At 46.5% G+C, this 14,983-nt stretch overlaps 1 protein-coding gene and 1 long non-coding RNA gene across 4 annotated transcripts in view; one reads left to right on the plus strand and one right to left on the minus strand.

Annotated features, from left to right (window-relative positions):
- Positions 1-14,983, minus strand: part of PLCB1 (phospholipase C beta 1) — a 306,384-nt gene that overhangs the window by 94,452 nt on the left and 196,949 nt on the right. For all 3 annotated transcript variants that reach the window (XM_005486821.3, XM_005486820.3, XM_005486822.4), the window contains exons 13-21: positions 14,159-14,243; positions 13,514-13,691; positions 8,194-8,264; positions 7,557-7,653; positions 4,131-4,215; positions 2,959-3,083; positions 2,508-2,662; positions 1,273-1,437; positions 390-489 (exon numbers count right to left, since the gene is read on the minus strand). In XM_005486821.3, coding sequence (XP_005486878.2) covers positions 390-489; positions 1,273-1,437; positions 2,508-2,662; positions 2,959-3,083; positions 4,131-4,215; positions 7,557-7,653; positions 8,194-8,264; positions 13,514-13,691; positions 14,159-14,243 — 1,061 coding nt within the window. The remainder of the gene's footprint in view (positions 1-389; positions 490-1,272; positions 1,438-2,507; positions 2,663-2,958; positions 3,084-4,130; positions 4,216-7,556; positions 7,654-8,193; positions 8,265-13,513; positions 13,692-14,158; positions 14,244-14,983) is intronic.
- Positions 1-14,983, plus strand: part of LOC106629378 (uncharacterized) — a 58,038-nt gene that overhangs the window by 10,577 nt on the left and 32,478 nt on the right. The window lies entirely within an intron of this gene.

The raw sequence follows: 14,983 nt of genomic DNA on the forward strand, positions 1-14,983 counted from the left end.
GAGCAGGTTTGGCTCTCATTCCCAGCCACATCCCATTTTCACAAAGATGACATCAAAATTGGCTGTTGCTGCTCTCTCTCCTATTAAAAGTGTGCAATTACACTTTTTAGCACAAAGCTGTTGCAATTGTACTCTTCAGCATAAACCTGTGAGCATGAAATTGGGGTACTGGAGAGAAGGAAGTGCCAACTATGCCCCTGGTGCTTTAATTCCATTGCTTTTCCTGGACAGTCCAAAATTTCAATTTCTGCTGAAATATGGGATTCTTGTTTTTCAAGTCCTCATTTGCAATGAGCTGCTGAGTGGCTGCTGATCAGGAGCAGCTGGGATTGTGCCTGGCTGTCCCTTTTCATCACACAGTGTCTGTCAGGATGGGGAAAAGCTTTTACCTGGTCGGATTGCTGAGACGGGCAGGATCCGGTGGCCAATGAATTTCCCTCCTTCCTCATACACTGCCAGCCTTAAACAGGCCAGGGAAGGCAAAACCACCTGCAAGGCAATATTATTACTGCATTGTTAAATTTCACCTCTGAATGATGCAGCTCCTTCCACAGGCTGCACAGAATACATGCTAAAATTTATCTGGTCATTGGAAGGAAAAAACAAACAAAAAAAAAAAAGAAAAAAAAAAAGAAAAAAGCTTCTCTGATTTATTTCCAACTTCTAAAAATAGTAGTCTCTCAGCACAGGGCAGTCAGGGACGATCCTTAACTAAATACAGAAATAAGTACACTAATTAGAAGTTCATTACAGAAGAAAAATGCCAGTGATGTTTCCAAACCTAAACTCTGGCAGGCTGCCAAAGGAAAGCCATTCAGAAGGCCAAATTATTCAGGGAAAAGAGCCCTGCTGCAAGTACCAAGTGTCTGAACACCCTTGTGAGAGAAACCCAAAAGAAACTGTTTTACAGGCACCTGGACTGGGGATATGCTCACCCAAGGTGCTCAAGAGGTTCTGTTCAAATACTGGCTGCAGGAATATTGCAAAGTGCAATAAAACACCCACAACTGCAGGTACATTGCAAAGTTCAAATACTGGCTGCAGGATTATTGCAAAGTGCAATAAAACATCCCCACTGCAGGTACATTGCAAAGTTCAAATACTGGCTGCAGGAATATTGCAATGTGCAATAAAACACCCACAACTGCAGGTACATTGCAAAGTTCAAATACTGGCTGCAGGCATATTGAAAGTATAATAAAACATCCCCACTGCATGGTGCCCAGTGTGTTCTGCCCACAGTTCCTTTTGGGAAGCAAGGGTCACACCAACCTTCTTGAACACTATGGCTTCCTCCTCCCACACCGGGTTCACTGCATTGCCTTGGGAAGTCTTGGTCTTCAGAGCTTTCCTCCTGGTGTCCACAGGCAGGCCAAACATGTCCACCTCCACATAGGTACCCACTTTTTTATCAGAAAGGAACTGGCCTGAAATGATCTAAAGCCAAAGGAGCATTGTCACAGATGGCCGTGGCGGGTGAGGAAATGAGTGGCTGCAGAGCTCTCATTAATGATCAGTGGTGGCATTTAAAATAGAACCAAAACAGCACTAAGCCCACGATAAACAGAAAAAAAACCCCAATATTTGACTGCAGACACAGAAAAACAGCTTGTGAGGCCTGGTTTCTGTGACCCTGTGGTTCTGAACTCCCCTATGAGCAATAATGTGGCTGAGACCAGGCTGCTGCCCTTCCCTCAGCAGGAACACTCATTTGGATCCCCTCCTCCATCTGTATGCCCAGCTCCTGACAACTCTTAGGCTCTATCTAGTCTCAACAACAGGTTCAAACAATGCTTAAAAATCAGAGGCTTAAATGGCAGAGAAATTATATATATGCTTTTAGCTGTGAGGGAGAGAACAATCCTAAAAGTTTGTGTTCCAATAAAGGCTCAGGAAGTTTATGGCCTTATAGCTGGAGATATAAAAGTGAATTCACCAAGTGAATTTGTCCCCCTGTCACAGCCAGTGCAACCTATCCCCTTGAACACTTATGCAGGTAATTCTCATCTGCAGACTCCTGGCAGTCCCTGAACTTCATCAGAGGCCCTCAAAAAGGAACAAGGCAAACCAAGTTTGCAATGAATTGCAGCTGACGTTTATGGATCCACAGTTCTGCTGGAGAACTTTCAGAAAAGCAGAAAAATTTATTGATGCTGAGCATGAAGTGTTCTAGCTATTGCAGTCCAACCTCCCACTTCACAACAGCATGTTTTAAATCCAGCCCTTTGTTTCTAAAACACAGCCAAAATGCTCCTAAATCCATACACCTCCCAGTTCTGTGATTCTGGAATTACTTCTATGGCGAAGAATACATACAATAAAAATATATTGATTCCTCCTACAATGCAAAATGAGAGGCAGAGTTTAAAAATTAAATGTTGCTCCATGAAATTAAATTTATTTCATTGGCATAGTATAGTCATTTTTGAGGCCCCTGCACCACAGAAATAGAAATATATCCTTGCACTGGCATTGCCATGAGAGCACTTCCACAGCTACATCCATACCTTGACAGACAGAGTGTTGGCCACTATTCCATCCACTATTCCCTCAGTAAATGGATCAAAGTGCTTGTCTGGCCTTCTCATGAATTCTGGCTTTAACCTGTAACCACTTTTGCCATTGTACTCGTACATTCCCATGTTTATTTGCATAGACAAATCTGGATGTGGAAAATATTGGTAGGAGTTATTTTATGGATAATAAATAATAAATAAATAAAATAATAATCAATTCAGTTTAGAAAAGCAGTAAAACTTTAAAAAATTACTGTAATTTCTGACCGTAACAGAAACAGTACAAGCCTGGGTTAAACACTTTAATTAGCAGCTCTCTAGTATACTGTAATCCCTAGATAATTTTTGACAAATACAAATTTTACCTATGAATCAGCAAGTCTATGAGAAAAGTGCACATGTACAGCTCCCCAGAGGCAGAGCACAGCAGGACTGGACTCACCCACAGTTTGGAAGTTGAGGGCCACCATCTGGCAGCCAGCATTCCAGAAGACTTGGGGCATGTAGTTGGAAGAGTCCACTCGTGTTCCCTTGGGGTAAATCCTGCTCAGCTGCATCTTGTTGTACCTGAGCAGGGAGGGGTTAAGGGGCACAACGCCTGACAAGAATCACCTGGCACAGCTGCAGGGCTGAATTAAACACAGGTGATTCTATACAGAATGGCCACGGGTTCCTGGCTGGATTTCTGCAAGCATCATGCTTCCCGGTGTCCATGGTTTTGTGGGAGATATGATTAATATGGGGCAGTTAGAGCTGCTGCTGTTCCTGCATGGAGTACTCAGAACAAGCAAGGAAAGAGCACATTCATAAAATTCCATTTATCTCTACATTCCTACTTTGGGATTTCCCTGGGATAACATTTCCAGAGGCCAGCTGCTTGTAAACAGTGAATCTTCCCCTGGAGCAGGGAGAGGTCCTCAGTTAAAATGTGGTTTTCTGCAACGAGATTAGAGTTGGCCTCTACATGGACAGAAATGACAAGTGCACACATCTTCTGGCTGAGTGTCCAAACCTCTGAGATGAGGATGTGCTGCAGGCAATCCCTGGAAGGAGCTCTCCATCTCCTTTGAGGCACTGCTTTATCTGTTTATCTCTTTTACTTCATTCATTTTAACTGCAGCCATGAGGAGAGAGACTAAGAAACATCAAAAGGTCTAACCAGAACGTTCCTTAGCTTTTCTTTAGAAACTATAAAAATCAAAATAATTGAGAAATTGTGTGCCAATAAATCAGTAGAGGCATGATGGCAAAGTGAGCATTCTCATGAGGACTTTGCAGAGAAGTCATTTTGACAATTTGCTCACCATTTTTCTCACCACTCCATATAGGATGATAAATTTAACAATCAGAATTAGGTCTTCAATATGTCATTTGTGCCTATTCCCTCTAGTCCTAGCCCACAGCACGAGGACTCATGCCAGTTTTTAAATTAGCTCATCAGAACTCAGGCCAATTAATTCCTTTAGAAATCTTTAGAAAGAATAAAATCTAATCTACAAATTTCATTTGGGTTCCCTATTTCCCCAGCTCCTGTCTGTGAATTCCAATAAAGCTCTGTAGCAGATCTCAGATAGAGAAGGACTTAGGAAGGCACTTTGTGAAAGTCAAGGATACTCCACAAATTCCACAGGAGACTTTGTCAGCTGCTCAAGCCCTTTGGTTTCCACGAAGGAAGACATTTCAAAGCTCTTGTTGCGTTCTGCAGGTTGAGAGGGGAGAGAAAACCAGGGATAGAACAGGTTAGACACAAACTGGTGGGGTTTAGTGCCAGTCCCTTCAGCCCCTTTTCAGCTCTTTTCACCCTGATCCCAAGGAATTGATGGCTGTGCTGCCAGCAGGGCCCAGGGCTCCATCTCTGGGTGCACTGGAGAGGGGAGCCCAGAGATGCCATGTGTGACACAGGGCCTGCAGCACCTGCTGTGGGCACTGCTGGGCCCCTGCCCTGTCCCTGCAGGCTCATGTGGGGCTGGAGCACCTGCAGCTGAAGGAACTGATGTCCATGGCAGGTTAAAGCAGCAGAGCAGTGCCTGCAGTGGCTCTTGGTGCATCAGGGCCAAGGTCAGAGGTGCCCAAGCCACCAAACACCACTATCCATCCATCCCTGAAGGTGGCCCAGCAGGGATTCAGACATAATCCCCATATGATTTCAGGCTTTGATGGTCCCTTTCATTTGGTCAAACTTTCTGAGCAGCTCCTCCTCCACACCTGAGCTGGTAGAACAAACATTAATTTGTGCATTGCTGTCACTCACCTTTGCCTGATGTGGGCACAGCCTCTCAATGCACCCAGGCACCAGGAGAGCCCAAACCAAGACCCTGCAAGGTTCAGAACCCTCCTTTGTGTGCAGAGGAAAGGCTTGCTGTGAACTAACCCTTCCCACTCCATCCCAGCCAGCCCTGTGCTTGCCTGGAAGGGCCACTGGAGTTCAATCCGTTAACTCAGCTCTGATCTGTTTAAAATGAAGGGACAGTGCCTGTGGTGGAGCAGGACCTCTCCAGCCTCAGCACCTTGCTGCAAGCAGCCAGAAAGGCAGGGAGAAGGTGTAGGAATGGCTGTAAGAGTGCTGCAGCAACCCAGGGACAGGCTGCCAAGCTGCAGGGCAGGGACAAAGCTGAGCAAAGGCTCAGAGAGCAGGATACAAACAGGTGGGCTCTGTGCTCCCAGGGAGCCACAAATGGAGCAGTGAGTGCATCCAAGGAAATGGTTTGGGCCAATCTGAGAGAAAATTGTGTTGCCAACCTGGGAGTACAAACAATTCTCAGCCTATGCTGAAGAGTCAGAACATGGGTTTCCAAAAGTAATTCCTGCCTCTAGGAGAGCTGGGACTCACCCTCTATGGTGGTCCCTATTTCTAATCAGCAACCATCATGCCACTGCTGTTATTCACAGCTGTTATCTCCTAATGGTGAAAAACTCCCATTATTCCCTGCAGGCTGCTCTCCTACCACTCCCTCTTCCTTTCTAGCACACAATATCCTTCCCTTCTCCACCTGGCTCACCTCCATCTCAGCTTCTCAAAAAGGCACTGGGATTATTGTTATTCCAGCCACCCCCTAGTGATGGCATGGCACAGCAACACACGTGTACTGGTTTGATCCTGTTTAGAATGCAGGTGCTAGAATTTCTGGTAGCCATAAACTCTTATTTCTAGAATTTCTGGTAGCCATAAACTCGTATTTCCCAGCCTTGTCTTTAAGTAGAGCATTTGCAGGAAACCAGAGCTGGTGACTGTTAAAGGATTTGGTTACCAACTGTCCAGAGCTTAATCAGATCCTTAATTAAAATAAGAACAATTATTTCCTTGTAGTATCTGAGAGGATTAAGGGACCTGCCCTTTGAAGAAAAGACTGTTCAGGAGAGACATTTCTCTCTCGTGATACATTACACTGTGCTATCTTATCAGGAGCAAATTACTGCGGAGTGAACAAATAACTCATTGAAAACTGTCTCAAAAACGTGGGAAAATACACTTACAGGTACTTCCTGCCAGAGAGGAGGGAACCTTTCTAGTGAGGGCATCAGGGCACTGGTACAGACACACTGCTGTTCAATATTGCTGTTACCGGCTTGGATGCAAGACCAGAAAATGCACTTTTAAAACGTGTGAGTGACAGAAGCAGTGAGGTACTCTGGTCACCACAGAGGGCTGGATCACAAATGCAAACAAACTCTGAATAAAACATAATAAATTAGCAAAGTGCTGGAACCTTGGAACTATAAAACTGTACAAAAGACAAGTATGGATCTCTATGCTTAAGAAGGTGAGGTCAAGTGAATGAAAGTAAAATTTTTGGGAAAGAGCTGGATAGATAGCAAACTGAAAAGCAATCCTTATTTAATCAGCTCATTTAATGAAGACCCAGCAGTGAGTCCAGGCCAAGACTAAGACCAGAACACTCAAGTTGTTCTTCAGGCAGCCAGCAACATTTCCCACCTAGGGACATATTCATGACACGATGACTTTTTTGGACACAAACACCAAAAATTTAATTCCTTAACAATACGAGTTCACCGAAACTCTATTATTGATCAGAGATCACATCAGGACTTAGGAGAAAGATCTGACAGCAGCAGATCTTTACAAAAAGCAAAACTCAGAAAGGCAAAGGCATGTGAACAGTAAAAACAAACAAAAAACCACTACATGAGACATAGACAATTGTCTAACAGCTGCATCAACTTGTAGCGCTAGGATTCACATGGCTTGCTCTCCAGAAGGCACATCTCCTCCCCACTGTGCTCCTGTAACTCTCATTAGGGCTGGAGGAGATTATCCACACCCCACGGGCCCTGCTGCAGGGAACCAGCACAGCTCCCTGCACGGGGCATGCCTGCTCGTGTGTGGCACTGCACAAATACCCACACACCACGAACACTGGGAGCTTCCCAACGTTTGTTATTCAGCACAGCGAATGCCACATCTTGTACAGACGCAGGGACTTAGGCACAATCACCTGTCCTCTGCCAAGGACACCACAAATCCGGAATAAATTAAAGCGCTGCGCACTTCTTTAACTGAAAAGCTGCAAAAGCACATTAAACCTGTCAAAACAAAGTGAGAAAGGGCAGGCAGGCAGTGGGGTGTGCATCAAGGAAGGCAGAGATGCTGCAGTGTTTGCTGAGGATGCACTGAGTGCATTCCAGCAGGGGGTGAGACGATGGCTCTTCCTTCACAGCACACAGGGGCAGGAAAGTGAATCTGCACCTGGGGACTCTGAATCTTCTATAGAAGTATTAGAGACAAAAAGAAATAGGAATATTTATGACCACCTTCCTCAAACTGCTTCACTCATGGACAACAAAGACAATGCAAGCACATAACTTTCAAAACTGTTTTTGAAATGTCAGCATGTTTACCGTTGATGGAGTTGGATATTTAGACTAAAAGAGGTTTCAAAACACAAATGGATTTATCTGGCTGGATACCAAGGGAACGTTTTCTGTCTGTGTTCCTGTATCTAACTGAGAGGAAGCCAAGCAGCATTTCTGCAGAACTCTGCCAAACACTTGCCAGGTAATTTTAAGATGTTTCTTACTTACTTTTTGATACTTCAAACGACTCAAACTTCACAGGCTGAATGTAGTTTACCAGGTTAGACATCTCTTCAGTGGCCATGGCCTCACTTCCAGCAGTACCCTAGGGAAGAGAAGGGACAATGCTGCAGTTGGTCTGTCCACCAGAGGCCTCAAATGCCAAAGCCCAGTTTTCTATCACTTGTGGTTCTTTCACTGGCCCTGGCTAAGGAAGGCAATGCCTCATGTAGGGGATGCTACATGGGAAAGAGCAAGGTGGGCTGGAGGGTGGAAATGTTCACATTAAACTGATGCTTCATTCATTGTTTTCACGTGGCTCCCAGGAAGGGACAGCATTGCCCCCACCCCAGCACATGCATTAGTGCTCCAGGGTAAATAATGAACTTCTCAGTTCTGATGGCAGGTTTTGCATCAACAATGCTAAAAGGCAGCTGCCCCAAACAGATCTGCTGTGGTGCTGTTTGTTCTTCACTTTGAGAAAACAAAAGCACAGAAAGAGCAAAGATGCGTTTCCAACCCGACCAACAACCAAGTTAGCTGGGGAACCTGGTGCTGGTGCTCTGCCTGCCTTCCTCCACTGGATGGCAGCTCCAGTCCTGCTAACACACACCAATCCACTCCCCAACCTCATCCCCGCCCTTACTTCATCCATCGACGACTTCTTACAGTCGTCATCGTAGTCATCGTCGTCGTCGCTCTCCATGTCTGCTTCTCCTGCAAAGGTCCAAGCAGAAGCTGAGGCCTGGCAGTGATCATGAGCAGTGACAAGCCCAGGGAGGGTGTGCAGGCAGCCCTGCCTGGAGCAGCCTGTGCTGCGCCTGTGCTTTTTGTCCCAGCACCCCAAACCCCAGGGAGGGACCCATCCACCCTGAGCATGGAGTTCAGTTCTCATTGCCCAGGCAGCAGAACTCTTGCTCTGAGCTGCCTGATGCTCGTTCCTTGGCCAGCAGCACTGAGAGGGGAGTGCAGTGTGCCCAGTGTGGGTGTCTCAGAGATATTCCTGGGTTATTCCTGACTGCTCTGAGATATTCCCGAGTTTGGGACACAGCCCCAGGGTTTGGAGCTGTGAGTCCAGCCTGCAGGGTGCATGCAGGGCTCCAGGAGTGCCCCAGCCCCTCTGGGCAGCTGCAGCCTGCACAGGGTGAGGAGACCACCATGAGAATCCATGGGCTCTGCTGTGCTGTGCGCCAAGGGCTGCCCAGCAGCGCCCACCTGTGCTGGGCATGCAGAGCCCTGCCCTGAGGGGCAGCAGTGCCAGCAGCTCCCTGCAGGGCCCTGTGGAGCAGAGCCGTGCTGTGCCAGCTGAGGGCACTGCAGACCCAGCAATGGCAGCAGTGCCCAAGGCTCATCCCGCCCCTGAGAGCTCAAATGGCACCAAACACAGCACATCCATTGCCTCATCTCAGTTCCAGGGCACTCACCAAACTTCCACGGGCAAGGTGAGAATTATTTAATGTTAATTAACAAAGGCTTTCCCTCGCCTTCAAAGTGTTTTGATTGGTTGCATCAGAAATTGAATCATTAAGGAATATCAAGTTTAGCTTTGCCTTTAGAGACTCCTCCTGTGGGCCTGGCTGTCATCAAGTGTACCTGTGCATCCTAAGGCTCTGGGAAGGAACATTTACCTATCCTGCAGTCACCTGCCCACACCTGTAACAGTGACAGCTCTCCCTGACGACTTCACCCCACAAACCTTCCAGCACAACAATCTAACTACTGTGCAACATTCCCAAATTCTCCATTCTCCAGAGAATGGCAATTCAGTCTCAGCTTCCCCTGTCAGTCTGGGTGCTCTGAGTCAACAGAGGCTCCTCTTTGCCCCAGGGGCCCCTCCTGAGCCCAGAGAGCACACACGAGTGTGCCTTGCACAACCCAGGGATGACTGCCCAGCCTGCACGTCCTTTCAGGGCCAGATGTTGAAATGTCAGCCTTTTATTCACCAACACTCTTCTTCCTGAATGTTTCATTGAGGAAAAGAACATGATTGCTCAACAGGCCCAGGGGATGGCTCAGGGAGCCTCAGCACAGTGCAGAGAGCCAGGCAAGCTCTCCCAGGGTTTGCACTGACAATCTCTGCATGGGGAGCTCTCCCCTGATTGAACCAGGCTGGCAGAAGAACCCCAGAAGGGGGAGGTGGGCAGGTTCTCCCAAGGAGATCCAATCTCGTTTTCAAGTTCTGCATCAGACAGCAAAACCAGGACAAGTAACACACAGGGGTGCCAGCATGAGAGTGTCAGGAGGTGTGGAACACTTGCACTGCCTTGTCCCCTGTGCTCACAGCCAGCCCTCTCTCCCTGATGCATGGCAGGCACAAAAGCCACCCTGAGGCTGTCCAAGGGACAATCAGCTGTCATACCATAATTACTGGCTGCATTTAGATGGCACTGCAAACCCAGCTCAGCACAGGACCTCTCCAGTGCTCCCTGGCACACAAACACAGTGAAAACTGAGTCCTTCTCCAAGGAAGCCAAACAAAAGCCTGCTCAGAGACAGAGGCAGCCAGAAGAATATAAAGAAATTGGAGGATACAGCTTAAAACACAGGTACTGCCAACCCTCACAGGAAACCCCAAGGGCAGCTTGGAGGATGTTTCCAAGGAGCTGTCCCTGCTGAGAGGGGCAGTGTGGAGGAGACATAAAAGTGCTCCTTGGCAGAAACAACAGTGGACAAAACAGGCTGAACCCCAGGTTCAACACAGCAATCCTGACTGGAGGGTGAGCAGGAGAGCTGGGAATGACAAGCCAAATCCTTGCCTTGAAGAAGCACTGTGCTGAACATTATCCATTCTCATCATCCTGACAGACTGGCAGCCTAATGAAACCAAAGGGCAGACAGTGCTGGAAATTCAGAGGGATCTGGTAATCTGCTGTCTCAGAGCCTTTCCAACAATGGCCAGGATGAATTATGGATGTGGCTCTTGCTGGTGCAGTTGTTAACTCTGCAAGCTTTAGGCAGCCACCACCATCCCAGGGGGCATTTACCTTTTGGGTTTTCCACTCTACCTCAGCACTGGCTGATTTTTAAAAAGGGAAAGATAACCTTTATTCAGTTTGATAAACCATTTTGCTTTGTAACAAAGGGCCATGGTCTCAGCTGGCATCAGCAGCAGTTCCATCCACTGAGCCCAAAACCTTGCATCCAGTTTTCCATTTAGGCATCATGGAACCATGGAGCCAATTCTGTCCTCTGGCCCTGTCTTCCATCAGTCCTTCCTTGCAGCACACACTGCTCTGACAAAACCATCATCCCATCAGTGAGAAACAAACAATCTGCTAATTTAACAGTATTTCAATCCTGCTCCATCAGCAAGCTTTAGCTCCTTTCAGTGTGGACCTGCTTTTGGTCAAGTGCACATCCTGCAGAACTGCACTGCTCCTTCTGTGCTGTGGCAGAACTTTGGAAATCTTGTTTGCTCACCTCTGACCATTGTGCAGGAGCAGCCAGGTCTAAGAGGCCTGTTCACCAAAATTGCAATCTATCTCACAAGGGTTATCTCAGAAATTCTTCTGCTTTTTTAGCTTTGCTCTACTTTTAGAAAAAGTTTTTCCCACTGACGTGTATTGAAGTCACTTCTTACATCAGTTTTATGGGCACCCTGCAAGGCATCCTACAAAGCTCAGAATTCTTTAATTATTGCTGCTATTTCACCAGCACTACACTTCTATATGGTCTTACAACACATCAAAAACGTGGGTTTACTTGAGTTTAAATCTGACCTCAAGCAGTGTAAGACATAGCGAAACTTGATATCAACTCCAGTGTGAATTTCCACTTTGTTTTGCACTGCTGTGCAAAAAACTCATTTAGAATCTCCAGAAGGCCAAATCAGCACAACTTTCTCCTGGAGATCAGCAGCAATTCTGACAGGAGCTATACAACCCAATAGAGTACTTTGAATAATATATCCAAGCTGCTAAATGTCAAGATTATGTTAAGGCTGGAGCACTGAAACACTTAACAGTGGGCAATGTTAAGAATCAGGCTTCTGATTAATTGCATTGCTCCAGAAAGAAATTGGTGCTGGGTGCAGAGGAGCACGAGGCTTGCAGAGCTCCAGAGTGACACATTGCCAATGTGGAGGTGTGAGAAGAAGGGTGGCATGGTCACTCTTGGGCTCTCTGTGTAGAAACTCTTCACTACCACAATGCTCTTATAAAATGGGGAATAATTTTTTTAACTGATTTTTAACTTTTTTTAACAGATGGAAAGACTGGCACCTGACTTACCAGAAATGCTGCATGCTCATAGCTGTAAGCTGTAGCTGTAGTCTCTGGAGCTCTGAACACTTAAAAATTCAAAGCACTCTAGAAAAAATGTCATTCTGGGTGTTCCTCATCACTCATCCCCAGAGTGTTCTTAAGTTGTGTCAGATTTGTCTGTCCTCAGCTAGAATTGCTGTAATGATATTGCACTTCCCACAGGTACCATTCAGATAAACTCACTGCTGCTTGGCAGCCTGGATACCCCCACAGACACTCACTGAGGATGCTCTAGCTGGGATCAAGAACCGAATGACAGAAAGAGGAACAATATTGACTAATTGCGTTCTCAGAAAGAGGCACAAGTGCCACAGGAGAGGCAGAGGCTGACACAAGGACACAGGCAATGTGTTTTGGCAGTCATGGATGAACCAAGTGACCACAGCAAGTCTGCAGCCTCAGTTTTCTAATTTCTAAGTGCTCCTCTTCATAACCAGAAGCTGTTGCAGAGGTAATACAGGCATACTAGTCACAGTTAATTTGTAAAATTACACACGCTGTTATGGGATTGACCCCTCTGCCTGGCACCACCATCATCACCACCTTTATTCCCAGCACAGCTCCTGGGGAGGCTCCTGAGGGCAGCGCTGTGGCCCCAGGGCAGCCCAGCCCCTCAGGGAGCCAAGGCTCTGCTCCCTGCCACTGTCCTCACCCTGGGCTGCTCACACAAAGGGACAGCTGGGAATGCAGGGCTCATTCCAAATGCTGCAGACGAGGCTGATGGAACACACACCTATGCTTCTCCTGCTTGGGATTTGTCTAAAGCAAATCAAGAAAATAGCATTAAGTCATCCCTGACACAGGGATGAATCTTGCTTTGAAATCCAAAGCATGCCCTTTTTATAGTTTCTTAAAAACAACAGTTGAAAACTCTTTTTTGCTGCTAATAGGATAAACAATGTTATCCACAAATGAAGCAGGATTTTTTTCTCGTTAATTCAGCTTGGGGCAAACTGCCAGCAGGAAAATTTTCAGCTCAGTTAATCAGAGTTCAGAAAAAAACTACAAACAATGGGGAAAAGTTTTTTAATGGCAAATGGCAATGAACTGATATTTCAGCAGAGCTTTTAATTTACTCTGTGAGTTTTCTACTGCTGGGGCATAAATATCTGTGCTTATAAGAACACAAAATTTTAGTCTGGATAGGAGAAGAAATTCCAGTGTAGGGAACAGAGACTGGGGTGGGAATTAGCATATAGAGATTTCATTATTTCTGTTTCCATCTCTGGAACAGAAGAACATCTTATAGCACTTTAAACAGAGGTCCGTGGCATGCAGGACATCAGCAAGCTGAGCCTTCCCTGCCTGAGGAACAGACATCTCATCCCTTTATCCTAAACCCTGAGGCACTGCAGACACTCTGCAGGTTCTGGGGAACAGGTTCTGTCTAAAAGGGAACCAAATAATGGCAGGCACAGCCCAGAGGCAACAAGGACAGGAAAACATTTCCATTTGCTATTGGGCTTGGGCACACAGCAAAGGCAGCCAAGGGTGGAGGAGCTGGCAGCTGCCTGTCCTTAACAAGCAGTGCAGAAACGTTAGCACACACCAGAGAGCCTGGGGCAATCCATGAGAACCCAAAAAACAGATTCCAGGATCAAAGACACTTCCGTGTTGTTTCCTGCTGAGCAGCCCACACTGCTGCAGCACTGCAAATTGTTGGGGCTGCATTTGTGCTTGAGGGAGAAGAGTGCTGTGTCCTACCTGCTCCAGGGGAGGAAGGCTCAAACATGCTGGATGTGTCACTGCAAGTGTTGGAAGCTTGCTCCGACAGCTTCTTCTTTGCACTCCCATCCGCTGACTTGTGAGACTTCTTCTTGTTCTTCACCAGGATTTTGTACATTAGGTCCATGGGGCTGGGGAGAGGAACCCCAGCCTCCAGCTTCCAGGGAGAAAGAGGAGAGATTTGTTAGAGCAGCAGAAGGAGCAGGCTCAGGGCAGTTTCTCAGGGAGCATGTGGTGCAGGACACTTCTGTAATTTCTGTAAGCCCTGGTAAAATGAAATGGATTTTGCACAAGAGGCAATGTCAACATTCAATGAAACAGGGCTGCTGAGGGCACTTAAGAAGAAAAATGCTTTATGAAGTGCCTGCAGTAATAACCAAAATAAGTATTAGCTCAGCTACGAGAGTCCGGGTTTTAAAATGGCAGCAATGAGGATCAATTGCATTGAAAAGGTCACAATTCACCCCATCAGGGCAATCTCTGCCTCACAAATGATGCTGAAGCCACCAACAGCTCACAATTCCCCCCTTTAGACAGAGAGGCTTCCCATGAGCAATGAGCAGGACAGACACCCCAGGAAACATCCCCAGCCCTCTGTGGTGGGATAACACCAAGGCACCTCACCGGGTACTTCTCCAGGGGATCCATCAGCAGGGCATCTCCAAATATCAACCTGCAGTACTCTGCCATTTTTGCCTGCTGTTTAGGGCTGAAGGGAAGAAAGGAAAGAAAGAAATGAGTTCTACTAATGCTCCAGAGTGACAGCAGCAGTAATGGAGCACCTAATGGCCCCAAACTGGATATAATTTCCTGATCCAACAGCTGTGAATTTTTCAGTGAGACCTACATACATCATGCAATTATTTCAATTCCTCTGATGGAGTTTATCAAAGGGAACATAAACAAAGTAAAGGCATAAGTCAATGGAATAACAGTGAAACAACCATAACATGAATTTGCCTCTTTCAGGCAATACTTTTATTCAAAATTGTTACTTTATACACATGCCTGGCATTTTTCTTGCGCTGCAATTCCCACACCATCCTCTGCTCTGTAACCTGAACCTCAGCAAACTCTACCTGTAACCAATTCCCCCCAAGTGCAACCAAAGATGAAGCAATTCCTGCATGCCAGTGATGGAAGTTCTAGGACTGAAGGTAGGTTTTGTACTCAGAAACATTACTCCAATCAGCTCAAAATGCAGCTCAGTACCACAGTCACTCTCTAATTTTAGAAAGCTGAGGATTTTTGCTACATGTGCCTGTTTAAAATGCGTAGCATCTGAGCTGAGGCATCTTTGAAGGTTTCCTTTTTTGACACTCTGCTGGGAAGCCTCGATTAAAGGACAGGTTTGCATGGCTTAATATAACTTCCTCAGCTCCTGCTAATTAGGATCTGCATGTCATGGAAGAGACAGGGATGCTGCAAGCTGGTATGTTACCATGGAGC

Source organism: Zonotrichia albicollis, chromosome 3 (assembly GCF_047830755.1).
Source record: "Zonotrichia albicollis isolate bZonAlb1 chromosome 3, bZonAlb1.hap1, whole genome shotgun sequence".
In the NCBI taxonomy this organism is placed as follows: domain Eukaryota; kingdom Metazoa; phylum Chordata; class Aves; order Passeriformes; family Passerellidae; genus Zonotrichia; species Zonotrichia albicollis.